Source organism: Buteo buteo, chromosome Z (assembly GCF_964188355.1).
Source record: "Buteo buteo chromosome Z, bButBut1.hap1.1, whole genome shotgun sequence".
Taxonomy (NCBI): Eukaryota; Metazoa; Chordata; class Aves; order Accipitriformes; family Accipitridae; genus Buteo; species Buteo buteo.
Genome location: NC_134204.1, coordinates 29,036,893 through 29,062,660, shown reverse-complemented (window position 1 = coordinate 29,062,660; position 25,768 = coordinate 29,036,893). Strand labels below are relative to the sequence as shown.

Below are 25,768 nucleotides of genomic sequence, written 5' to 3'. Positions count from 1 at the left end.
CCAGGAAATATTTTGCCAGTCCCATCCACATACAGAAAGGTCTAGGCAGCTGTCTGAAACAGTGCAGCAAGGAGCAGCAACATTTCAAAAAGCTTGATAGTGTCCTAGCAAGGAAGTGCTCAGTGGGTTGTGAGCTTGCATTGAATGAGTACCAGGGCGCAGGACTGGATGAACTCAGAAGCTTTTTGTCTTTGTAGAGTACAGAAGCATTTTTTTTAATATGCATATATACACACATCTACATACTTCCCTTCGCATCAAAGCTCACATTTAAGCAGCAGCAGATCAAAAGCTGTTGTATGACTTCTCTGCCCTCCTTCTAAATGTGGCTAGCTGCATCACAGAGGGTGATAGCTGTCACAGGAGTGCACACAAAGCTGTGAGCATCCAGACAGAAGGGCTTTTGACTGCCTGGGACCCAGTTTCACTCCTAGGTGTTGGTACAAGTGTTCTTCAAACTTTTTTTTAAGAGTAATCCAGCAAGCAGCTGAAAAACAGGTTGTGTGCGCAACATGATTTATGCAAGGTGGCAGTCAAGTCTTACTTTTCCTGGAGTGGGAAGGAGAAAAGCAGGTAAGTCAAGCTGAGTTACTTGATACTCTCTTGATTTTTCATGCTGCTGCATTTGTGGTGAACAGCTACCATCCCTGTCTCCCTTAGGAAGCTGAGCACATGCCTGAACAGCGTTGGTCTGTGAATTACCCCATGTCACAATTTGTCTTACTGTTGACCTTGCTCAAAGCTAGCAGGTAGGAAAGAGCACCAAGGAGGAGAGTACCTTCCTCCTTTCCCTCCAGCTTCAGTTGCTAATTCATGTTTCCAACCTCCTCTTGAGACCGAGCTGTGTCCAGGGGCCTCAAACCTCAGGGTGCCTGAGTGTTTGGTAACCTGGGCTGCTTGCTGTCCACAGAGCCAGGGGCACTTTGCTGTCTGAGATGGGGGTGTGGGGTAAAAAGACATGGCCAGCCTCCTTGGAGAAGGGGAAGAAATAAACATGAGACGATATACAGCAGGAACTCGAAGGGGATCAAGAGTGAGGTCAAAGGGGAAGCAGTGATAAGGACTGCCGAAGAATTCAAGAAGGTGCAGGTAGGCTTGTGGGAAATGTGATGATATGCTAGGTGAGAAAACGTTGGGTTGGCAGAAGCTGGTTGTTATTGAGTGAGAGAGTGGTGAGACCTGGGGTGGGGAGAAGCAAGACAGAGGCTACTGGACCATAGAGAAATACTCAGCTAGGGCATGAGAGAGAGGGAAGAAGGGCCGTGGTGTGCAGGTGGCCCAGCCGGTGGAAGTGTCAGAAGTGGTTTCTCACTCAGGATGATATTGAGGGGACAGATAAATGAGGGCTTGGCAAAACTTTTGGCTCCTTAAGCCACAAATGGTTTGGACCCTCTGCTGCAGGTCTTGGGTTTGGTGTCCTTTACTTGGCCCCAGGAATCTGCTTTGCTGCCTGCAAAGCATTTGGCAGGGAAACCCCACTCTCCCAAGGGCAGAGGGGGATATGGGAGGAGATTCGGGAGAAGGCAAAGAAAGGTTGTAGGCTTTGGAGTGGACTAAAAGCATTCAAACCCACAGAGCCTGAAGTAAAGCAAGGAGGCAACCTGTAATATTCATTAACAGGCTACTCAGAGCTTAGAGGATTTTCTTCTCCTATTGCTGTAATATTTAAGTCTAAATAAATGGAAAGGGGAGTTAGTTGTGGGGGAAGGGAAGTGTGCTCTGTGAGAGATCAGCATGCATGGCAGCTGGCAGCTTGCTGGAGCTCAATTAGCATTAGCTTGGTGCATCTACCGAGGAGGGTGAGGGAGGGTGGAGGTGGGGCCAGAGACAGGCTCCTTGTGCTGCCAAGAAACAGATGCTAACAAGAAGAAATGTGGCAGTGCCCGCTGTGGCCTAGCCAAATTGTGTCTCATAAGCAGCCGCAGTGGCTAGAGGCCATGTGTCAGCAAGGAAGGTCTTAAAACTGTGGTGGTATAGAGAAGATCCCAGAAAGGAGAGGTGGTGTCTGTAGAGACAAGCTGAGAAAGGAATCAGGATGCAGGAGTGATTGTAAACCTTTGGAGATACAGCCCATATTCTGACACTGAAGAACTGAAGTATGCGGCCAGGGCAGGGATGCTTCATTTTCCCGTGGCTTGACTAGGAATGACAACCTCTTTAAAGCCACCAGTTTTAAGGAAATTGTCCTTAAGAGCATGTTTGGCCTCTCCTACTCTCCCTTAAGGCTCCCTAACTTCTAGTAATCAGAAAGCAGTTAGACCAAGAAAGAAGAAAAAGACTTCAGGAGACTTGAGAAAAGTTGCCCAAGAAAGTCCACTGCTGATTTAGTTAGTCAAGCCACAAAATCATCCACTTAACCTGGAGACAGCACTCTCCTACTGCAGTATAGGAGAAACTATGGTACTTGCTGAAAAGACGAGGTGAAGGACCTTACTGTCAAGTTCTTGGATGTGAAAGAGCAATCAGGCTCTGAGTGCATTTGCTGGGAATAAGAGAGGTATTTGGTGCATGCTTTCCTACACTTCAAACAAGTTCACTTTGCAGATTCGCAGCATGTTCTTACTGGATTTACAGTGAGTTTGTGATGTGAGCTTTACCACTGTAAGACTAGACAGGTGCATGATAAAACTGGAAATGCTTATCAGACCCTGTGGTGAAGCACAGTGAGACAACATGTGTTGCCATAACAAGCAGCAATACAGCAGGTCTGTTGCTAGGGTGTTCCTGTTTTCAAGGAACTTGCCCTGCCATGGGCTGCATAAAGTCGCTGGCTGCAGCTGATGAGATTCAGCGATGACAGGGAATGTTAAGTAGGGATGGATGCTGATGCATTCCACAAGCAATGCACTAAGATCCTTTCCTCCCTTGCTGTTTCCTTGTGCCAATAGCCACATTGTTTTACCAATCTGAAGAATGGGGCATGCAACCATGTACACAGCTAAGACAAGAAGAGAATTAGGTCAAAACCCCCATGAAACAGCACCCAGAATATAAAAGGAAACTGCACTGCAGTTGAGGCTCCTGGGTGTGTGCCGAGGTGATTGTGCGTGTTTCTCTACTGACCTTAAAAATGGAGCAGAGCAGCACTAGTGAAGTCAGAAATTTCTAACTTCCTTACAGGGAAGGCACATCTGACTGCCTGTACAAGTGCTAACTCACTAGGCTGAAATTCTTTAAAAGTAGTTTTAAAAACAGTCTAAAGTTAGGCTCCCAATTCCATATATAGTAGCCTGAATTTTCCAGATGGGTTGAGAAAGAAAAAATCAATCAGTATACATTAATCCTCTTAGTGTCTGAACTTCAGAGTAACCAAGGCATTCTTTCCTGTGACAAATCCCTACTGAAACAACTTGTGTTTGAAATTCTTCCCTCTTCTTTTGTTCCTTCCACCCTCTACACCTTTCATCACAGGCAAGCTTCTTATGCCTTTGTTTCTTTGTGTTGTCTCCATCCCACCCACTGCTTGGGTCATGGCAGGAGGAAAATATATCATATACCGGGTGAAGACTTCTAAACCACACGGGCTTTACTTCAGCAAACAGGCAAAATGGGAAAAGTTTAATTTGCATACAGGAGTCACATATAGTCACACTTGCAGCAGGATTGAAGTGAAATATTAATAATGGTGAGCATTTCAGTTCAACAACAGAGGAATGCGTACCACTATGGTAGTCTTTGAGTTCCAGTGCTAAGCAGATGCTTCAGCTAGCTTCCTAGCTTCCATTTCCTGCTTAGCCTTTTCTCTCAATTCCCTTTCTCTCTCAATGAGAAGTGCTTGTTCTTGTTCCCACTCCTTTAGCTTCTGCTCATGTTTTGCAATGTCTTCCACTTCACATGCTGGCAGCTCTTCCTTGACAAGTTGGGTGGTCAGGGTTAACAGGCTTTCAGATTCAACCTTGTCAAGTGAATGCAGTTTAGAGCACAGCTCCTGTCATAAAAAGGCAATTGGTGGGGAGTGAGAATGAGAGAGCCAGTCAGTCACAAAATAGTCAGCCACAAAATACGTCACTATTAACAACCAATACATCGCGGTTTGAATCTAACTATTAGGCAGGCCATACAGCCAAAGTGTTTCAACTGTAGTAGCTGGTACCATTTTTTGAAATTCTAACCTCTAGAATAATTTTTTTGAGCAATAAATCTAAAACAATGAAGTTTCATTTTTATTAACCATTGAAATTATCTTTATTTTTCCAAGTTCAGTTATCTGGTATTAAGAAAGGTCAGCCGACCAGTCAACTATAATAAATATAATCTAAACACCTTACCTCAAAACCGATTGAACAATTTGCTCCACACTGCCTGCATTAGTATCCCTCTCAACAGTTGCACATCACTTTAAATGCTCTCTTGCTAATGGCGCACTAAGTAACTCCCATGATTTTTCTTCCCAACAGTTACTGTGATCTGACGCTTGACTATGCTTACACAGACTGTACAATAGCACTAAAGCAAGGGATATTTTTTCAAGGATATTCTACACTGAAACTAAGAGCAGAGCTTCAGTAAGAAACTGTGCAGTATTTCTTTCTTGAGCTTTACTTATCTAGATTTCATGCAGCATAAAAATGTTAATTCACTTAAGATGATGAATCATCCAGTGATACTATTTCTGGCTTTCTGGAATCTTTAGCCTGATGGCTCACTAACAATCTGATTAATTGCCTTAAAAGTGCAGATACACAACCAAGGAGGAGTCTCCTAGAGGAGAAAGATGACATGGCACTGGCGGATTCTTTACCCCTTGCTCACTCATTAGATAGCAACACATTTTCCTGACTCTTCTTTTTAAACAGAACATTTTACTGAGCCCAACACTTGCAGAAATGTTTAAAGTAAGTACGTGTCCTAAAGAAAGGTAAGGTACATCCATGCTGCTTTCCCAGGCCCTTTAAATAAAGCCTATTGTTTTGCATTGCAGGATGATGGAAAGAAGATATGGGGATCATTCACCTCCAGACAAAATGGCAATTCTGGGGCCATGCACATATCCGGACTTCTACTTCCAGTTATGACTGGAAGGTTATGCACTGTGCTGCGGGCGCACAGTGTTCCTCTGACCCCAACCCACACTGGCAATAACCTGCAAAGGCACTGCCCCTCAGCTCCTGTCTTGAGGCTCTGCCTTGTTCTTATGCAGGAAACTCTGATATCCCCTCTGAGGCCTCTCTAATTCTCTCTGCCTTAGCCAACACAACTACTGGCTTTGCTGTGTTCTGCCAGACCCTTGAAGGTTTGAACTGGACAGAGAGCAGACAGACTCTTTGAAATGCTATGCATGTAGGTCTGAGAGGCTTGGGTATTTGGCTGTTTGACTTCTCATTTTATGATAAAAAACTGAAAACAAACCCAATGGCTTTGAAGCTAATGGACTAAAACAATACTCAGTAATATTTAGAAGTATTCATCTGTTTTGTCTGAGATGTCAGTATGTATACAATGCATCAGTGAGAAACATGAAGAGACCATACAGCTTGGGTCTGGGGAAGGAACCTGACAACTATACGCATGTTTACAGATTAGATATTCAGTTTAAACATAACTGGTTTAGATCCTTCAGACTCTCCCTACAAAGTGCTACCAAGGATGTACTGAAAAAGGGGTTTATGCACTGAACCTAAGCAGTATTAAATTGAACTACAGAAAGGCACAAACTGGAAACTAGCAGGACTTCTCTCCTAAGCCACTGCTGGTATCACTGAACTCCTGGAATCTTCCCTGCTCTGCTGAGACACATTAGTGAAACTAGTTTAGGAAAGCAGCAGGCTCTATGTCCTGCAGGTACCAAAAAGGCACATTCTTAAGCGTCTAAATCATCGATTTTTATAAGCAGTCTCCAGGGCTCTGCATGCAGACAGTTAGAGAAGGACCATTGCTTTTAGAGACGGTGTTGCCAGCATTTATGTGACTAATGCTTGCCCCTGATCATTGACACAGACGGAAGGAATTGCCTGAGGAACACTGTGAGCCTCAGCATATGAGGCCTGAGAACAGGTAATTACAACAGGAATGACAGTGTCAGACAAAGAGTCTAAGTTACAGCTCTAACGGCTTTACCTGGGAAGAGCTAAATGCCCTCAAGTCCTGTTTGTTTTAGTGGAAGCGAAGGATGTGCTGCTTCTCACACACAGTATCTGTTAGGCTGACATGGCTTTTTCAGGTACTTTCACAAATCGTTGTTCTGAAGGTTGGTATGAGACATGAAGTCCAAGTATGTGTATAAAAGCCATGCAGAACAAGCTACAGTTCTAGACAGGAACTGTATGTCTGCAGCAAATCCACATGCTTTTTCTCACATAGCCAGGTGTATGATTTGTGAAAGAACTGAGCAAGCAGGAGACATAAGCAATTGGTTTTGAGCTCAAGGTGAAAGACTGGGACATGCTGGCTAATGCAGGACTGGATAAAGCACAAAGTGTTTTCAGCAGCAGAAGTGCAAATCCTGTGTTGGGTTTACATCACATGAAGGGCAGATGATCTGTGCTGGGACAGCAGCTGTGGATGCCAACATCACCAGGCGGCTTCAGAGCTGCCACCCTCCCTCAAGCTTGTATGGATTTCTAGTGAACTTCTCTGCTCTGTGAACTATGCCTACAAGTGTCCAGGGGTTCAGCTGGGAAGACTGGCTGGTGCTGGCCTAATGGATTTTAGAGAAGAGTCTGAGAGCTCTTTCAGGCTCAGCTGAAATGGCATTCTGACTTGAGAGTTCATTTTCTCATCCAGACAACCAGAAATTGTGGGTTATTTACATATAAATTACTGTTGGATGCCTAGACTTCAGGAAGGCTATGCCTTTCTTATAGTCAGACTCTTCTGGCGAGAGCTTAGAGCTAAGCGTTGGGACTGCAGTTTGTTGGCTCAAAGTCAGGGCACTCACTGCCACACCAGGGAATGCCTGAACTGGGGTTAATTATGGAACTTGTGGAAAGGTTGAGGTGAGAAGAAAACTACCCTCTTGGCATTAAACTGTCCCCAATTTGACATCTAGGCCTTGTTTTGAGCAAACTGCATAATTTTCTTCAAGGCTAGACAACAGCTAGACAATGACAGACTCATAAAAATGTCTCACTCCCTCCTTCAAAGGGCACTTGTGTTTACCTAATTCACTGTAATTCATCCAGGCATTAATTATCACATGCTGAGCACCCACTGATTCCCAAAAACTTTTTAATTAAAGTTCTAAGTGTCTACAAAGCAATTTTAGTATCTAAAGATTAGTGGCAAATAATTTATGTAAATAAAAATTAAAGAAAGCAAAGGTGTGTGTATGTGAGGTGAAACCATTGGATACTAGTCTTTTAACTTCTGAAATTTCTTTAGAACAACAATGGTCTGTATCCAGAGTAACTGTCCAAGGTTGTGACAGCAACAATGAAAAGTGATGGGCTATGGAAAGAGTACAGCTCCTGGAACTATAAGCCAGATTAGTTTCAACCTGGGGTATTTGATTTTTACCACAGCACAGATCAGGGATGATAAAATAAAATGAACTCATTATATAGCTATGAGATCAAATAAAATGCACTCATTATATAGCTGTGCCCTAATGAACAACTGTTTGTGTTTCATATTGTTATCATCAGCATGACGACCTAAAGATAAAAAGGAGGCAATACAGGCCTTACTTAATTCCCCAGACTGAAAGTATAGGATGCAATGCTCCTACTTAATCAACACAAATGGACAATAAATTCAGGATGGTCTCATGCCTATTACAATTTATTTTAATGAGCAAGAGCCCACACAAGGTCAGATAATGGATCTCTAATGACATACCACTTTCGCAAACAGGATTGGATTTATCATTTTGATGTATGAAAAGTGAAGATAAAATCCCAGCAGACAAAAGACAAGTGGCCTTGAGCATTTATGTCTTTGTAAGCTGCTGCTTCCTGTTTGAAGAATTGAAAATACAAGGTGACATCAGTTTCAAAAATGCCAGGTAGGACCCCTGATGCCCTGAAGGGGTGTCAGTCTACTAGCCATAATAAGTCAGAATAATATATTTTCTAGTATATATTATGGAGATCTATTACAGCTTAGAATATTTAGATAAATGAAACCCTCTTACCTTGAATCGTCTGTAGTACTCAGGTGCTTTAGATTGCTCTGTTTCTTCTGATTCTGCAAACCGTGACTTCTGCTCTAATTCCTTGACTTCAGCTGATTCTGGACCAGGTTTTGCTTCAAGGACAGACTGCAAAATGGTCTCCAGAGCATCAATCTGAACAATCACATTTGTCTTTGTTAGCATAAACAATTTAGAAATATAATCGGAGTAACACTGCTGTCACATTTACAAACAACTTCATCAGTTACAATGTATTTTGAGATCAATTCTGTGTATAATAAAAAGAAAACCAAATTCTTAAAGGAAATGGGACTTATTCTTGAAAGAATTTTATACTGTACTTTTGGACCTTTGAGGTTGGACATTAAATCTCTGCAACAGAACAACTCCACCAATCCCTGCCAACAGTAAAACTCCCCATGACTCAGATGCTGACTGGTATTTGCAGAGCTGTCAGGCGTTAGGCTAATGTCTCCTCTTGGCCTGATATCTGGCCATAAATACTAATGCTAAATGGTAGTCACAGTGATAACAGCACTAGCATGATACACAATCACAGATACATCTAAATAAGGTATTATTATGGAACGTTTGACCAATATAATCTCTAACAGATCATCTCAATACCTCTTTGGTGAAAAGAAGCAGGGAAATCACCTGTTCAGCAACAAGAACATTCATTCCTATCATTAGTTTGATAATTTAACAGGAAAAATGGTAATGTAGGCATATAATATATTGGTATAGGTGTATTTTTAATCTGTGACACCTCTGTTCTCTTCATGCTTTTGTCTTTTGAGGTAGTAAGAGAACCATCCTCTCCTAATCTAATTGCAGTTGTATCAAATGAACACATTAGCTTCACTAACGGACCTGGTAAATCATTTCTGTATGTATTATTGATACAAAACATGGAACTGCTATACGGATGCTGCTGCTGTTTTGGGAATAACATAGTCTCCATAACTGGAATTATTGGATGCAGGTTGCCTGCATTTTAAAGCTCAGCTTTCACAAATGCAAAGAGCTGTTAGCCTTTCATGAATCCTAATTCTGAATGTTTATCAGTAGGATGAAATAACTCTGTGTAACCTTTGAATCTGTGATGTTTTCTCCAAGCAAAAGGGATTTTGATACTTACGGTTTCATCTTCCTAGCATACAATCCTAAAGGAATATAACTTGCTAAAGGAATATATGCTTGCTAAAGGCCAAGTATATAATGCTAAAGGAATAAAAGTTAGTCTTACACGAAGTAACATTCTTGACACTGAAATGTAATCTTTAAACTAGCAGTACTGAAAAACAGGATGAAGTAAGCAGTAAAATAATAACTGTGCTTCAAAATACACTCATTAAGAGACTTTCTCAGACAATTGAAAAAACCAAAACTTGTCTTGCTTGTTCACAGTTAACAACATAGTGCAATACTAAAACAGTATTTCTATTAAGTTGTTAAGATAGTCATGGCAGAGAGAAAATCAGACACCCTTCTAGTCAGAAGTGAATGAAGCTTAAAGCCTGAAAGAAAAGTTGGTGACTGATAATGATTGGGCAAATCACTTGAAAATGTTTATACCAAAACTCCACAGTTAAAAAAGTTAATTTGAAAACTTCCATTTTGGATAATGAAATTTATTCAGCCAGAAAATACTACATTTTGGAAGAGAACCAAGTTCACAAAACCAGGGCTATGTCTTTATCAAGTAACTCTGTGCAGGCATGCAAGGACAATGATTTGTAACATGGCCTGTACTTCTCAGTGCTGTGATATGGATTTATGAGAAATGCATAACGGTCCTGCCCAAGAGAGGCCCAGGATACTACAGGAAAAAAGGATTTATGGCACTTGAGGTTGTTTCCATCATATCTGCTGCTGAATTCAGTGGAAGCTGACTGACCCCAATATTGACCTGGTCAGTGCTCTTAGTCCCTCACCCTTAGGAATACTGCATTTTAGTTGGAAATAGTAATTAAAAATATCTTGTATGGATTTTAATAGGAAAATCTTAATGAGCATTTAGGTAGAAAAGGCCAGATGATACAAATCAATACACTGTAATTATTTCACACCACGTAAGGATATCGACTAACATATTTTCCTTGTTTTGCCTTCTGCATTGGGGTCACAAAAATGCATTAGAGAAAAATTATTTTGATAACAAACAACCATCCAGGCTTGATCTTGGTCCTCAGCTTGGTGAAACTTATGTGACTTGTACTATTGTTTATATACTGCTACCTAAAATCCAAATGAGGCCAAGTATCCCTTCAGGGGAGTTTCTGTGTGGCTCTCACAGTCACTGCTTTTGGGGCTCTACTACTGGGTTTGTACAGAGACACTTACAACATTAGTGAGTAACCAGTAACAACCTTGTAAGTCCTTAGTTGTTCACTGAACAAGCTAAAGAGTGTCTCTGCAAAGAAAGCATTGCTAGGTATTACTAGCATTTACTATTTTTTACAGTATCCCTACACAGAAGGATCGGATCTTCTATGGACCTGTTGTACCACAGACAGATACAGCCTTCTTTCAACACTAGGATGTTCATCTACGACCCAGAGCAAGCTGAGGACTTCCTTAATTTGTCTAGGGTTTGTAAGCAGGAAGAATCACAAGTGTATTAGGCTGAGTTCTTCAGACTTGGATTAAGGAACATATCCCCAAAGCCACACACCTGAAGAGGTAACTCAAAATGGTGGAGGTTGCAGATGTGACACTTCCTTCCTTGCAATGTCCAGTATTACACAGAGCTGCTTCTGAGCATGAGGCAGTACACAGGGGAACCTGCTGAGCAGTGCCCTGGCCTTTGTTTGTCAAGGGAAATGCAGAAACTACAAGCCTAGTAGTGGTGCTAGCAAAAGGGAGATTCCCGTCACCAGAGACACCTTCCAGAAAGAATACCAAGAAGAGGAGCTGAGACCTCAGTGCTGTTTCTATGCTCCAGCCCATGTAGTGGTGGTTTCCCAAGTTACTCCTCCTAAGCTGTCTGATTCCAGGATCAGCCTGATGCCCCACAGCACTCCTAAGCCCCAAGTCCCTTAGTCAGTGCTGACCTCACAAATGGACTGAATCTATCCATCCTCCCCAACTGGGGGCACTACAATCCTTCTAGAGATCACTCTGTACCGTTTTTGGACCAGTATCACTCAGGACATCATCTCAGAGGGCACAGAATACATGGAATTAGCCAGGAGAGGAACAAGATTCGATGTTTCATCCTCACAGCTATGAAGTCATGTCTCTGAGTTCAAAAGCTTAGGAAACAAAGGTGTCTTCCCATCCCCACAGACATGTGCTTCCTGTGACAGAGACCCAGGTGTCTCTATAGGGAGGGAAAGGCTTAGAAAACGTACTTAAATGATTTGTGGCAATAACTCATTCCTAAGGACATGCCAGTAGATAGGATCACTGGCTTTATCAACTGAACAACAGTGGTTATCAACAGTGGTTCTGTTCTAAACATTACTATTTCTCCTGTCTTCTAAGGACCTGTGAAATATTGCTGAGCCTCTTCTCATTAGCAAGGCACAGAATTCACTGGTTTTACTGGAGTTTGGCTTGTATGAAATTCCCTCTGTTCATCAGGTTATAGCCTTCATACTTACAGCTTCCTTGCAGATTTTGCTGTCCCCTGACAATGAAGCCACATTCTCCATTACTTGCAAGGCTCTATTCAAGTATCCAGGTGTCCACATCAGTGGCATTAGATTGTATACAGCTCTTAGCCCTTTATTCACCTCCACTTTCCCTGTGATTAAAAAATACTTTAGCGTTAGTACTTCAGCACTTGAGTCTTAACGGAATCCTTATGGATTGGCTCTGTTTTTTAGAAGTGACAGCAAGTGTCTTGGCTTTTGTAGTAAAAACAACACACTCTTCTACAAAGCTACTCTGACAGAACTGCTATTACCTTATTTTATTAAGGTGCCTTCTTTTTGCCCAACTTCACAGCTATTACATGTACCCTCTCCCCTCACCTAGAAATTTTGTCCAGATTGAAAAGAGGAAAAGTGGTCAGGTTTTCTCGCTGTCTGGCAGTAATGACAGCAGCTCTGAGGAGGATGTCTAGAGATCTCAGACAAATGTCTCCTTAGCCTTCAGGGACTGACTGTGATGCATGCGTGCACTAAATCTGAGACTCTGGACTCACTTCTGTGGCCTTTATGGTCTACTTACACAAGTGTCATGGCCAGACTGTACAGTATTTACAGTACACTCTCTGGCTAACCATACAGCTTAGTACCCCTATTTCTGCTGGAGCTTCCTGAGAGGAAATATGGGAGACCTGCCAAAATGAAAATTTTCTTCTTGATTTAGGACATTCTGTGCAACAAGCTCTTCACTGACTGTAGCAGGACCTTTGATGCACAGCATCACAGAACATGAAAAGCCAGCATAACAGAGGAAATGTACATCATGTTGCAGTTTCTGAGTACTAATTTACTGTGATTGTCACTCTAAGGTTTAGATTTTGTCATTGTCAATGTAACAAATAATACCACTTCAGTGTAGCTTACAAGAGTTGTATCCAAGCTCTCAATCTAATTTGCATTCTGGCTATAATGACACAAAACTTTGAAACATACCTTACTCTTCTTTACATGGAAGAGAACAGTTTAGGAAAGGCAAGGTAATAAGTGCACAGACAAAGCTCATGGACTATGGCTAAATTAAAATAGCTGAGGTGCTTGAGGCCACTCTGTGCCGGTAGACATCTTTCACTCTCTCAGAGGTCGGTTCTATTAGTGTTGGCAAGACTGTGGAATACGTGACATAACAGTAAATAGCTTTTGATCTACTGAATGTCAATGTCATGGAACAAGTACTACTGCTCACAGACAACAGTGAAGTGCATTTTTGAAATACAGCCACTACTCAACCAATCTATATGACACAAAAAACACTCCAAACTGAATGCCAGCTGGATGGCAAAGTCCCTATTTGTATCAGTATCTCCACTGAACAGCAAACCATAGCTCTATGGAGAATCCTGCTTTCAAATTAATTTTCACATTTACCCCCCTTTTTGACTGAAAATTAGTTTTTTGTCTTACAGTCAGGATAAATCCAAATCAGCATCCTAACTCTACCACTACACATCGTATTTTGAGGCCACATTTTAAGAAAAGTCCACTTTTTATTATCCTCAATAAATTCTAGAATAAAAATACAATGCAGTAATGGAACAACTACATAATCATAAATTTTAAATTAAATAATTACTTTCAAGTAAATAATCGTACTGTAGAGAAGGACAAAACCTATCTGCACTATATTCCTCTAAAGATTAGAAGAAATTCAAGAATTACTTACCTAATTCCCCCTTCCCTTCCCTCCAATTCTGGATATATTCTGATCTAACTGCTCTTTAATAATGTAGCATATCATTAGCGGTGAAGACTCCTTAACAGATACAGGATAAAGGCACTGCTATCCATTGTTCACAACAGAGACATTACCTTTACAGTGAGTAGTAAATGTTCTAAACATAGTGTTTTTCAGGCTATGTTCTCCAAACTTCTTGAGATTTAAGGATTATTTTAAGAAGCTCACTAACTAGAAAAAGAGTCTATTGTCCACAACCTTAAATTTGTCTGAAGGAACTCTGTACTTTTTTTTTTTTTACATTTGTTGGTCCACAAACAAACCAACTCTACTGTTCTTTAAGAACATCTTCTTTCTTTCAGCTGCCAATCCAAACCTGCAGGGCGCCCTACATGAGGTTCTGAAGCTGTCTGATAAAGGGCATACCATTCAAATCAGTACTACCCTCCAGGCCTACAAAACAGGTTTGGTCTTAACTCTGAAATTGTTCCTTCTGCTATTTTTGCCTTTTTTTTTCTTAGCCTTCTTCTTGATTACATTTTAATAAAGCAAAGACGCCAATTTAATTCAGCCACTGAAGACAAGAGAGAAAAGATGACTGAGAGGGAGGTAAAACTTACCAAGGAATGCATAGCCATATAGCTGGGAGCTAAAACCCACAGTGTTTGTTTGCTTTAGACCTGTAAGCACTAGCGATGCTCCAAGATTTCTCTCCTCTTCCCACTGCAAATAATGTAAACTAAGTAAGCGTTCCTTGACAAACACAAACATAAAACGGCAGCAGCCAAAGACAGCACACGTGGCTTTCATCAGATGTCTTGGCAATAAAGAATCATTAAACATGTCTAGTGTTCAGAGTTACAGTATGTATAACCTGAGGAATAGTACACATTATACTGAGGAACAGGAACACCTCTCTTTCCAGAAGATGGTAAAATGTGAGTGGTTGAGATTTTCCATGGAAGTCAATCAGTGCACCTCCTTCAGGACAGAGGGCTGCACTGATTTACACTGGCTCTGTCTCTGCCCTGTATGTCCTACCACATGCTTCAGGCTAACATTGCTGAAGAAAAGAATTACATGGCATCTGTACTAGAGCAGCCTTCTTTTAAGTATGTGGTAAGATACATGCTCCACTATCCCTCACTGGAATAGGAAAATGCTGAGAGAAGAATATGCTGCTAATGCGCTGCTCTGAGTCCAAAATCTGCACTGTGAAAAGAACATATGCAACTCACCAAGACCACTGTATGCCCCAGGATTAAAAGTACAGCTGTCTCTCCAGCTAGAGAGAAGTACCAGATGTCTAAGCCAGACCACCAGTGATGGCTAAAGAAGGGCACCTAATCAGTAAGTACGTTAAAACCACAAGAGTACTGTGAATTTTATTTTGCTATGGGATAGTACAGTACATTTTTCAAGACCAGAGAAGCACAAACATTAATGATAAATGTCTCTACTGCAAGCAAAAGGAGGTGAACAACTCCCATTGCTAAGAAAATGAGGAAAAGGAAGCTATAAAAGGCAACAGATTGGAGGAATTCTGACTGTAACACATGAGGTTTGTGGCACGGTACTTCAGTGTCTTGTTTATTACCTTATAACCTGAAAAAAACCACCCCTGGAGAAAGGAAGAAGCCTTCTGAAAAACTCCCTGAGGTACACTGAGTCTTAAAAAGCACAAAGGTTCTACCTTCTGGTTTAATGCATTATTTAGAGATGTCTTTTCAAGGTATGGCATTTTTTTGTGTCTCCATTCAGGTGCTACAAGAATTTGCATGTTATTGTCTGACACAAAATACTGTCACCTGACAGCCAGGCAAGGCGTACAAGGAGACAGGGCTGTTTCGTGCTGAATTCAGCACTCCAGCTGAATGTTACAGGAAAATCACATGTAACTGGAAAAAACAGGGCTTTTAGTGGTCTAGGTTCTTTGGGAGCTAGCCCATTTGGCTCCAAGAGCTGGAGGAACTGCAAGAACTTAAAGTTAACACCTTTGCAGTGGAAGGTATCAATTATACTGATTGTCTGCAGCAGTCAAGTAGGAAACTTTCTGGGGAGAGCCAAGACCACTTAGGCTTTCAGTGGTGTTTACAACAGCAGAAAAATGGAAGCTTTCTATCACCAATGCTACACACACTAAGGACTAACACAGTTAGATTGCCCAAGATTCAGCTCTCAAAGTTAAAAAACATTTCATCAGGCTGCTGGACCCTAAGTTATGGTCAAGGGCCTGTCTGCAACAGGACACTGGCTGACCTGTCTCACACCTTGGGAAAAGGCAATGGGATTTTTAGGAGTAGCCGAGCAAATCTCATAACTCTGTCTATCCCCACTTCTTAAATCAAACACAGAAAATTGGTACTGAGCATTATGAGGTGTTCAGTGGTACTCTGTATGGTGTATACATATAAAAACATGGCTTATTGCTGTCTTTGGATGGGGTTATTTCAAAATGCATATTAAATAAGTCACAGCTATATAAATACACTTGTCCTCAAGTATGTCATATGACCATACCACCCTTGCTTGCATATTCAGCTTTCATGAAAATGCTACACATACTGACAAGTGCTTGTCTTTGCACTGAGGATACACAAACGTGGACAAACACAAAGGAAAAATCATATTTTGGTTCCTCTGCTTTTTGTATACAAGTGATCAAGCATACTTGACTCCTGGGGAATGAAGAATAATACTGAACAGGGCAAATGCACATCTGTTTTCTACAGTGAAAACTGAAATTACAATCCAATTGAGTAAAACCTTAAGGCACCTGTAATATGCGTTTTGGAAGATGCTTCATGTAAGACAAATGGAGGCCTCAAGCATTTTCCTTATGGATAACATGCTATTGAAGGCTTGTGCCAAACTAAATGAAAAGCAGCTGCCTGAAGTGATGGACATGGCAGGGCCCTTTGCTGATACCTAACTGAGACCCTTCTGCAAAGGTAGAATAATGCCTGTTCCAAGAGCCTGAACTATCCTGTTGGCCTTAAGCAAGCAAGACTTGAATAAGAAACCCCTAATCCTTGGAGACAGGAGAGATGTAAAAAATTTAGTTTTAAAACAAATACATACTAGAAACAATACACCCAAAGCCAAATGGGATAGTAAAAATCCTAGTGAAAATGCTTTATAATTCTGCAACATCATCATTACCAAGCTCTAATGGTGAGGAATACTCACCTTAACAGGGTCCTATAAAATAGGTGACACAGGTTTTATGTGTTAACTGACAGACCCCTCTCTGAACTGAACTGAAATTTCATTTTATAACCTTACAATGGGCATACATTACATCTGAAAATCCCAGCACACCTTGCCTTTCAGACAAAGGAGCAAAAGAGGTGACAAGTTATTTGATGGCTTTCGTATTTTGTTGTCTGTTTTTTCTTTCTTCTGCAGTTGCAATAATAATGAAAAAAAAAAAAAGGGAGTATTTATTTTTTCCAGGTAAACTTAGGGGAAATAAAATATATTCAAGACTGAGTGCCCAACTGACTGCACCATGACACTTAGAAACGGAGGCTTTGTGTATCATTCTGAGTGTGGTCAGCTTACCGTATATTCAGACTTGGTTGCCAAGTACTGGTATGAAACATAGAGAGAAAGAAGCTGTGTTGAGAAGTCATCAAAACTTTCTTGCAGCATGATCTCTGTTACTACTGACATAGCATCTAAGGAGGAAAACCATACGTAATCAGCAAGTGCAGATTTCAACAGCTCCCTTTCGCACCCACTCATGTTCACTGATGCTTTACTGCTGTAATATGTTTTGAAGTAGCTAGTGGGAAAGTTAAGATTTCTTATGACTAGTAGTATAGGATTTGTCTTACTCACTTGGGTTATTCAAACACACTGCAAGAGGGAAGAATGGGTTGAATAGCATGAGACCACAGCAAAGGAGCTTTCCAAACTCAGCTCTACACTCTTCAGTTGGCTCTTCTTTGCTCAGCCCTTCAATCATTAACATTTTTTAAAAAAATCTCTAAAAATGACAACTTTGTTCTTGTGTTTAGACTACAAACAAGAGAAGACTGACTTAAATTCACTGCCCTTAAGGTGATAGGACAGTACAACGGAGCAGAAATATTGTCACAGGTCACCCACCGCACTCACTGTATTCAGCAAACAGTGCTCTGGAGGACCTCCACAGGGAGTTCCAGTGACACTCCCTGTCAGGAAGGACATTTTATTAAACAAAAGGCCTTGAGCCTGTCACAGAAAAGAGATATGAATGGAATAAGGGGGAATTCACAGATAAGGGGGCTATTAAAATAAAATAAATATATGTATTAATTTGTCATTTCGCAAACCCTTTGTGATAAAAGCTATAGACAAGTCCTGCAATTGTACTGTCCCTTTCAGTTATTTGTTTTACAAGAGGTTGATCCAAAGAAAAGCTCACTGTAAGTCTACAGTACCAGAAAACCTGCAGTGAAATGAAAATCTTAAATATTTGTAATCAAACATGACATGATTATTAATCTCAACACATAAACAATCAATTGTGAAAGACAGGCACCTCAACATGGCAATTCAGCATGCTGGCTCTCTCCAGTGACAGAAAGTCTAGACAAACAGTTCAGACATGTAGCTTTTTGAATAGCTAAATGTAGGTAAGATGAACTCTACCAACATGCATTTAGATTCTTATAACACTCTAATTGTCACTAATAACTCCTATGATGTTGTCAGCATGTAACTCAGACTTGTAAAAACTGGACAAGTTGGTTTACATTTAGAATGGGATTAACCACAGTAGAAGCTGTGAACTGCACGTTTCAAAATTATATAATGAATAAAAACCCAACAGAAATGAGATATAAACATGCAAAGAAGTAGTTTAAAGGAAGGAGAAGGCATGTTTTTAAGGTGACCTCAGAGAAACTACAGCTCAAAGTTTTTAGTTCAAAGAAAGGCTCTGCAGATATAAGAACATGCAACGAAGGATAAATAATTGGTACATATTTTCTTACCTTCGTATTTCTTCTGCTTTATAAAACAATCCAACAAAAGATTGAATGTAAAATTATCTGGGAAAATTCCATACTGAACCTGAAGAGAAGAAGAAGAAAAAAAAAAATCCATCAGTGTGAAAATCTGCTGTTCAAATCTTCCCAAGCACAGCGCTGCAGGTATCAGAAAGATCAGAACCATAGCATTGGACACTGCTGCAATGTGACAGTTAGTCAAGCAACACAAGGAGATTAGCATGGCTCGTGTGATGTAGGCTTTCTAACTTTTGATGTACTGGATTTGTGTTGGTGTTTTATCTGAGCCTTCGGGACCAGGAGGGGCATTGCCTATCAGGTTTTTATGCCTCTCCTGCATGTAGCATGTTTTGGACACCAATACTGTTTAAAACAAAAAGCTTCCTGGGAAAGACGAGGAAATTAAAGCTGTAAAGAGCTTTACCTAAAATTCAAGTGCAACATTAATTTTTGTTTTGACAAAGAAATATCTGAACTTAAAACCACAGTCTACAGGACCTGGCTGCAACAGGAATTCCAGGTAAGCCACACTTACCTCAAAAACCTGACCAAATATATTCGTGTCTTTTCATTGTAAAAACTTACCTTGTTTTTTAACGTGTATAAGGCTTTGTCTTGTGCACCATATTTTAAGCACTGTCTGATCCAGCTGTGGATGGTCCAGTCTCTCAAGTACCAGCAATTTGGACTATGCCGAAACCTAAAGGATGATAAATGGTCCAAGTGACAATACGACTCTTGGTTATCACAGAAACAAATTCTGTAATCAACAAACTATGAGTTTCAGAACCCTCGTCTTCCATGATCTTAAATATAAATCTGTCTGTATTTGACTTTGCAGTAAACCATTGCTCTTCAAAGAGCTCCAGCTAGCCCTTTCAAGTAAGAGAAACAAGTTTTGATGCACTTTAATAGTGTGTACAAAGGGGGAATCTGACCTTTTCACAAATGCATAATATTTTAAACATCTCACTTTCCAGAAAGCCTACTGGTTTTCCCCTGAAAAGATGAACACCATAAAATAATAGCTTGGTGTATTTATGCAGGCCAACTGAGATTGCTATAAACACTATAGTACTAATTTTTAACCTTGTCCTTCTGATTTAGTCAAAAAGCAACACCAGTCCATGACCAATGAAATCAGCAAGTATCAGAGTTACACCAAAATACAGCTGGGTCTGAACCTTTGGAGCTTGTGTTATCTGGTGTCTTCCACCCTCTCTAATTCATGTCTAACTTCAACCACTTAAGAACTCACTGTGCCTCAGCACAGGCCATCCCTGGGCTGCTGCAGGCTTCATTTGCTTTAGAAATGCTTTATCAGTGAAGCATGCCTCATGCAAGGGGAAACTGCTGGACAGCCCTCCTGTGCCCCCCCCCCGCCAGCTGCCTTGTTCCAAACAGATGTTTCTCTAACCTGTTCTGAGACACCTCGTGCCATGGCTTCAGCAGTCTTCCCAGGCAACCTACTCCAGCGCTCTATCAATTCGTAAAATTAAATACTTTTAAGTTCAGGCTCTTTTATTTCATCATTATTCAGGTACATACACTTTGCTCTGTATTTGGAGAAGTGGTGACAGAAAGCATAGGGGACTTTCCCTTTGGCAAAGACTAAAAACCCAATTGAGTCCAGTGGTAGGAGCTGCTGCCTTAGTCCTGGGCTGAATTTCACAGCCCAGTGTGAATAGATGCACGCAACCTTTCTCAGTTCAAATTGTATGTATGAAAAATGGGCTCAGTCGCCAGCACAGGAGTGACTGCCACTTCCTGTAGGAAACGCTGATGACTGAGCTGGGCTCATGTGCAGATGCTTGCAGCCTCAAGCCAAGCTGCAGCACCATTTAGAGGCAGGGTTGGCTCTTCCATCTGAGTGAGCATGCCTTCCAGAACATTTATCAGATTAATGTGGCCACCAACTCTCTTTCCTCCTCACTGAATCTCTGCGTATTGCATCCCAGAGCTGAGGGCTACACAGATGACCAAACCTGGAAAAGTACTGCAGCCTAGAGAGCCTTCAGAATGCAGAAGACATCCATGCCAAAAGCAGAACTAAACAACTACACAAAGTCTAAATATACAGTTTTGTAAGTGGCAGATGAAATCTCCCCATTAAATTAGAATTTAACAAAAAAAGAAAAGCATGCTTTGACTATTAAATTACAAACATCCATTTTGTTGCTCCAATTGCTTTCCATTTTCTTCCCTCTGGAGTTCAAATATTGGGAACAGCAAGAACGTGTATTTGCTTTCATTAAAGTCCTGTTTCAATAAAGCTTACAGAAAGCATTAATTACAGGCATTTGGATTTAATCATATTTTGATGAAAAAATTATCTAATTGCTACAGATTGTTTCACCAGCCATTAAAGTTGGGTCAGAGTGCAACAGCAGCACCCAGCAATAAAGCTGCCAGCATCTTTTAAAATCACTTCATTAAATGGTTAATATTGTTTCACAAGTGGAAAACAACTGACTTGTCTTATAAGAAGATGACACTGATGCTCTCAAAGACTTAGGCCTTTCTTCTGATACAATCTTTGGCATCCTTCCTACTAATTAGTTACACAGGAGGGAAGCAAACATTTTAAAAAAAAAACAAAAACCAAAAACAAACCAAAGGTTTTAACAGGTTTGAATATTCACCTTTTTGCAGAGCAGTATTTATTCTCTTGAGTACACCACAGAGGGAGCACTCCAATAACTCCCGCACCTCGGGAATGCTACAGCCTACTGTAATAATGAAATGCTTCTAGGTTTCAGAGTCAAATTGCACTTGGACAGTAAGAGGCTAACAGGGATGCAATAAGGTCTAGAAACAGGATGACACTGATCCTCAATCGACAGAAGTTTTTTGAATTGATATGCACAAATTCAGAGGCATGTTACAAAACCTCTTTTAAAAAAGTCTTCGCATGAGCTTTGTAGGGCAGGCACTGATTTGAGTGTGTGTGTATGGACAACCACAGGACCTATCAGATATAACCACTATATGTTACTATTAAGATCTTTATGTTTGGACCAGGTCTCCAGTATGCTAGGTACTATGCAAATAAAAAGCAAACAGCTTCACAGCCAAAGAATTTTCTAGTTAATTCTAATAATTAATTACAAAACAGTTGCCTGGGAGTGAAGTGAGGGGACTAGTGCCAAAATTTTTCTGTTTCCATGTCAACAGGAATGCAATACATATGTGTGTACATGATCCCTCAACACTACACACTTCCATTAATACATGATGTGGTAGAAGGAGAAGTGGAAGGGAAGGAGGTACGCTGCAATCTTTAATTTTTTCTGATCCATATAATGTTGGGATGAGCTCTGTCTCTATTTTACTAGCTGAGAAGGGAAGCCAACAGATTATCTGTTTTTACAGCTAACCTAGACAAACTAACCAAAAGTTGTGGCAGACATTTTTATTTGAAAGGGAATCAGGGAAAAGAGGAGACTGCTGGTCATTTTGACAAGCATCAACATCTTCCTCCTTTCTCCTTCTCCACGAAACACAAAGCAGGATATAATTAAGCAAGGCAATATGTTCAGGGACAGATGAAAAGACAGAAGGAATCTAAAACTACAGAAAACAGAGGATTCAGAGTGAATTAAATAAAGGAAGCCTCTAGCAATTGCTGTGTGTTTAATGGAAAGACCAGGATGTTATCTTGCAGATGTCTGCTGCTGAAACTCATTTTTCTGAGAACTAATAAAAACCTGAGAAGCACAAGACTCTTATAATGTGTTCAGAAAAGACAAGGAGAAGCATCCATAACAGTATTGGGGGAGCTCCCTGTTGGTACACTTTAATATTAATTACTGAAGAATCAATATGGTCATCCTTCTAGTCATTGAACTGAGAACATCTGTCCCCACAAGGACAAGAGAAGTATCTGTAAGACAAGGAGGTCCTGAAATTCAAGGTCATTCAAGGTCATTGTCAATCTAACAGCATACAGTGCAACAGTACTAGAATTCCCCTTATTTTGGAAAATTGTTCGAATGATGCAGTCCAGAAACTTGATTTTCATTAAACTATTGCTTTGTACTTGCAAAATTATTATAACTTGGAAGAGATAGCACGAGTGTACAGCCTCAGCAAAAGGCAACCAGAACATTTTTAGCCAAGCAAGCGCACACTCTCTCTTGCTCACAAACTGGTCAGCACATTGGGCTAAGAATACATTTTTAGTTTACTAATTTCCTGCACAAGGCCCTGTTGCTCATTATTTACAACAGTGCTGAAGTACTCACACTGTGTTAAAGAAACTGAACAAAGGAAAAGTTTCTTAGATACTGAGTATGCTTTACGGCGTATCCTACTAATACAGCAAGCATGACTTACTTCTATTGGTGCCCTGCCACAGTGCAGAAAAGCCGAGTTGCTTCCCTTCTTTATTTATTTATTTTAAATGGTCTTTCATACTTGTTTGGTGCCATCAAGTGGTGATGCACTCTAGAGCTGCTTTCACATAGCTTGTATTCTCAAGGGAAGTAATACAGCAACCCTGAGAGCAACCAGAAGCACCAAGATGCTGGACTATATTCTTTCACCCAGATTTGGTAGAGGGGAGTTCATTGCTTTGGGGGCAGTCACAAATGAAGATGACAATGAAGGAAAATTTGCTGGATTACAGAAGAGCAAGTGCTACAGAAGTAATATACTACCAAGAACAGCTCCGCTGTATGGAGTGAAAGCCAGCTCAGCAGATCTGTTCTAATTCCTTGCTAAGCTGATCAGAAGCTCCCATTTTATACCTTATGGCTTTCTTAAGGGTCCTCGTACTGCCAGAGGCTATCCTTGTATAATACCCTATTTTTTTCTTTTTTCCCCTATCTGGGAAACAGGAAGAAGAGTCCCCTTCCTTTCCCCATCTTCATCTGACGTAATGAGAAAGTATTTTGTAATGATCTACACACCCAGTGCACAGAACCGTATGATCTCTTAGGCCTCCAGATTCCTTCAAGACTTTCTAAATTTCACCTGCATTTTGCTTTGCTAATTGTGCATTACCAATACATAAAACAACTCCTTAAACAAAACCTCTTGTACTACAATGTTCATCTCTGTTTTAGAGATGCTGTATGCTTTAGAGACTCCTGTACCATCTTCTGCCACGTTGCAAGGATGTGGAGGAAGTAACAACGGAAGGACACTGAGCAATCTCCAGTCTTTCATTATTTCTAATATACATCATTTAGATGTGTTATTGTGCTTTCCTCAGAGTTAAAACCAAAAAGATTTCATATGTTGCTAGTCCCCTTGTAGGATCTAGTCCAGGAAGGAAGGAACCTACCTAGTGACAGTAACTGTAACAAATTTCTTCCACCTATACTTCAGATCTCTCTTACTTCTTTTAGAACTAGACAGAAATAAGGGTTTGCGTGTTCATTTGCTTTAATCAGGAGGGGACAGTGCCAGATTTCTTCTCATCCACTTAAAATTCTAAAAAGTCCTGAAGCAAAATGCAGGAGACTTAAAATGAGTACGTATCATAAGACATGTCTCTGCGAGCCAGGAATAAGCTTTCTCAATGGAATGAATCCAAAGCCACTCCACATTTTACACAAGTCATACAGGGCTGTGAAGCTCCTTGGCAATGCCATGTTTTTTCTTCCTAGGCACATTTTTTAAGCTGCAGTGCATAATGACCAAATGGATTCCAGGCAGGCTTAGCTTAGAAACTGGAAGGCTGAGGAAACGTCACCCAAAACTCTCCCTTTGTTTGTCATTTCAAGCCACAGGCCTTGGGAAAAATTGTCTGCATTGTAAATGGACCCAGAGGCATTGCTCATGTGTCAGTGTCAAAGGCAACAGCCCTGAAAAAAATCTTTGTTGATTGAAATTTCCTTTTAAACATGGACAAAACTTTATTTTTCCATCTCTTCTTTGCCTGCATCGTAGCCTACACCCTTCTTTGTATGCACCCTTTTAAAAATTCACGTATAAACGTATCAGTCCTATAGGAAATACCTCATGCATTAACTGCTTACACTCAAGTAAAACAGAGGGAACACTTCCCTTTTGTGTTGAAATGAAACACTGAACTAGCACACATAGTATAAGAAATCAATTATCAAGAGCAGTAACAGGACAGATTTAAAAAAATAGACGAGTCAACTATGACAGAGGATAGTCTAATGCTGAGACAGAATTGTACTCTTACACAAGAAGAGAAGCAGTTTGTGGACTCCCTGAAGAAAGCTCACATTCAGCCCTTATTCTGTTTTGATTTTTATTGACTTTCCCTGATCTTTGATTTTAAACTAACTTAGCTATTGATTGCTTTGAACATAAAATTAATTCTTCTAAATTAGGCTCACTCCACCTCCACATGAATGCATTATTTCTTGCACAGCATCTGTTGTTCAGGAGTTGCACAGAGCTCTAACACCACTGATGAATGTGGCCTCAAAACAGGCCTAAATGATCAAGTTTTAGATATGGACAAACTACAGTACAGAAGCATAGTCAAACATCAAGGCTGAACAGGAGACTTGAAAGAATATTTTTAGTATCAAGTCTTGCTTTCCAGTTATACCACATTCAGCTTTCATTTCTGTTCACCCCGATTTCACAGGTTTACCTGTTTCTTAACCCTTAAGCTTGGTAAAAGGACCAGATCTGGGAGAAGACATATTTTGGGTAGAAGTACATACTATGCAGTCATTTAGGAAGTCTCAGAATATCAGCCTGGTAACCACCTTCTCCTAACAACTGCAGGGACAGAATTCACCATTCAGCAGTCTCAGAGTAGCTATTGCATTGCTCAAAACCACAATCCTGCATAGAAAGCTCATCTTTGCAAAGTCTTTCTAACAATGACTATCACATACAGCAATCAACCATACAGCGGCTAGGATCTTGTTTACCCTTTACTGACCTAGCTACTTTGACAGCCAGTTATTAGAGTTGATTAACAAATGACAAGCTGAATTTCTGATACAACAAGCATTTCTGCCCATTGTTGTCAACCTCTTATATCACCAAATGCTCTTCTTCCTTTTGATAGATTTAAGGCACCTTTGTGAGTAAAACAGAAGGAACAGCCTTATTATGTTAAAAAGAAAAAAATAGTATCATCAAATAGTTGCAAAATCCTAGATAAATGTTACAAATTTCAAAACAACATATTACAGCAGCACAAAAGAAATGCTTTGCTTATACATAAATAGACATAAGAACTACCACAAAAGAAACAGTAACAGCAACAGATCCAGAGCCTACAGCAAAGTCTGAAGGAATTTATTGGGATTCCTGGCTCTGAAAAGTAACTGATTTATTTATCTGTCCCTTATCAACATGCAGTGAACATAACAGAACTGCAGCGGAGCAGCTTTTCCAACCTTCTGCCACCAGCTTACACCAGGCAGCCTTGAGC

General features: G+C 40.5%; 1 protein-coding gene across 3 annotated transcripts in view; it reads right to left on the bottom strand.

Moving 5' to 3' along the window:
- Positions 1 to 3,537: 3,537 nt before the first annotated feature.
- Positions 3,538 to 25,768, bottom strand: part of MRPS27 (mitochondrial ribosomal protein S27) — a 47,626-nt gene continuing 25,395 nt past the window's right edge. For 2 of the 3 annotated variants that reach the window (XM_075020393.1, XM_075020394.1), the window contains exons 5-11: positions 18,982 to 19,096; positions 18,382 to 18,460; positions 16,964 to 17,079; positions 14,020 to 14,122; positions 11,680 to 11,822; positions 8,072 to 8,224; positions 3,538 to 3,928 (exon numbers count right to left, since the gene is read on the bottom strand). In XM_075020393.1, coding sequence (XP_074876494.1) covers positions 3,689 to 3,928; positions 8,072 to 8,224; positions 11,680 to 11,822; positions 14,020 to 14,122; positions 16,964 to 17,079; positions 18,382 to 18,460; positions 18,982 to 19,096 — 949 coding nt within the window. In that variant the 3' untranslated portion in view covers positions 3,538 to 3,688. The remainder of the gene's footprint in view (positions 3,929 to 8,071; positions 8,225 to 11,679; positions 11,823 to 14,019; positions 14,123 to 16,963; positions 17,080 to 18,381; positions 18,461 to 18,981; positions 19,097 to 25,768) is intronic. The other variant, XM_075020395.1, reaches the window with a different exon arrangement.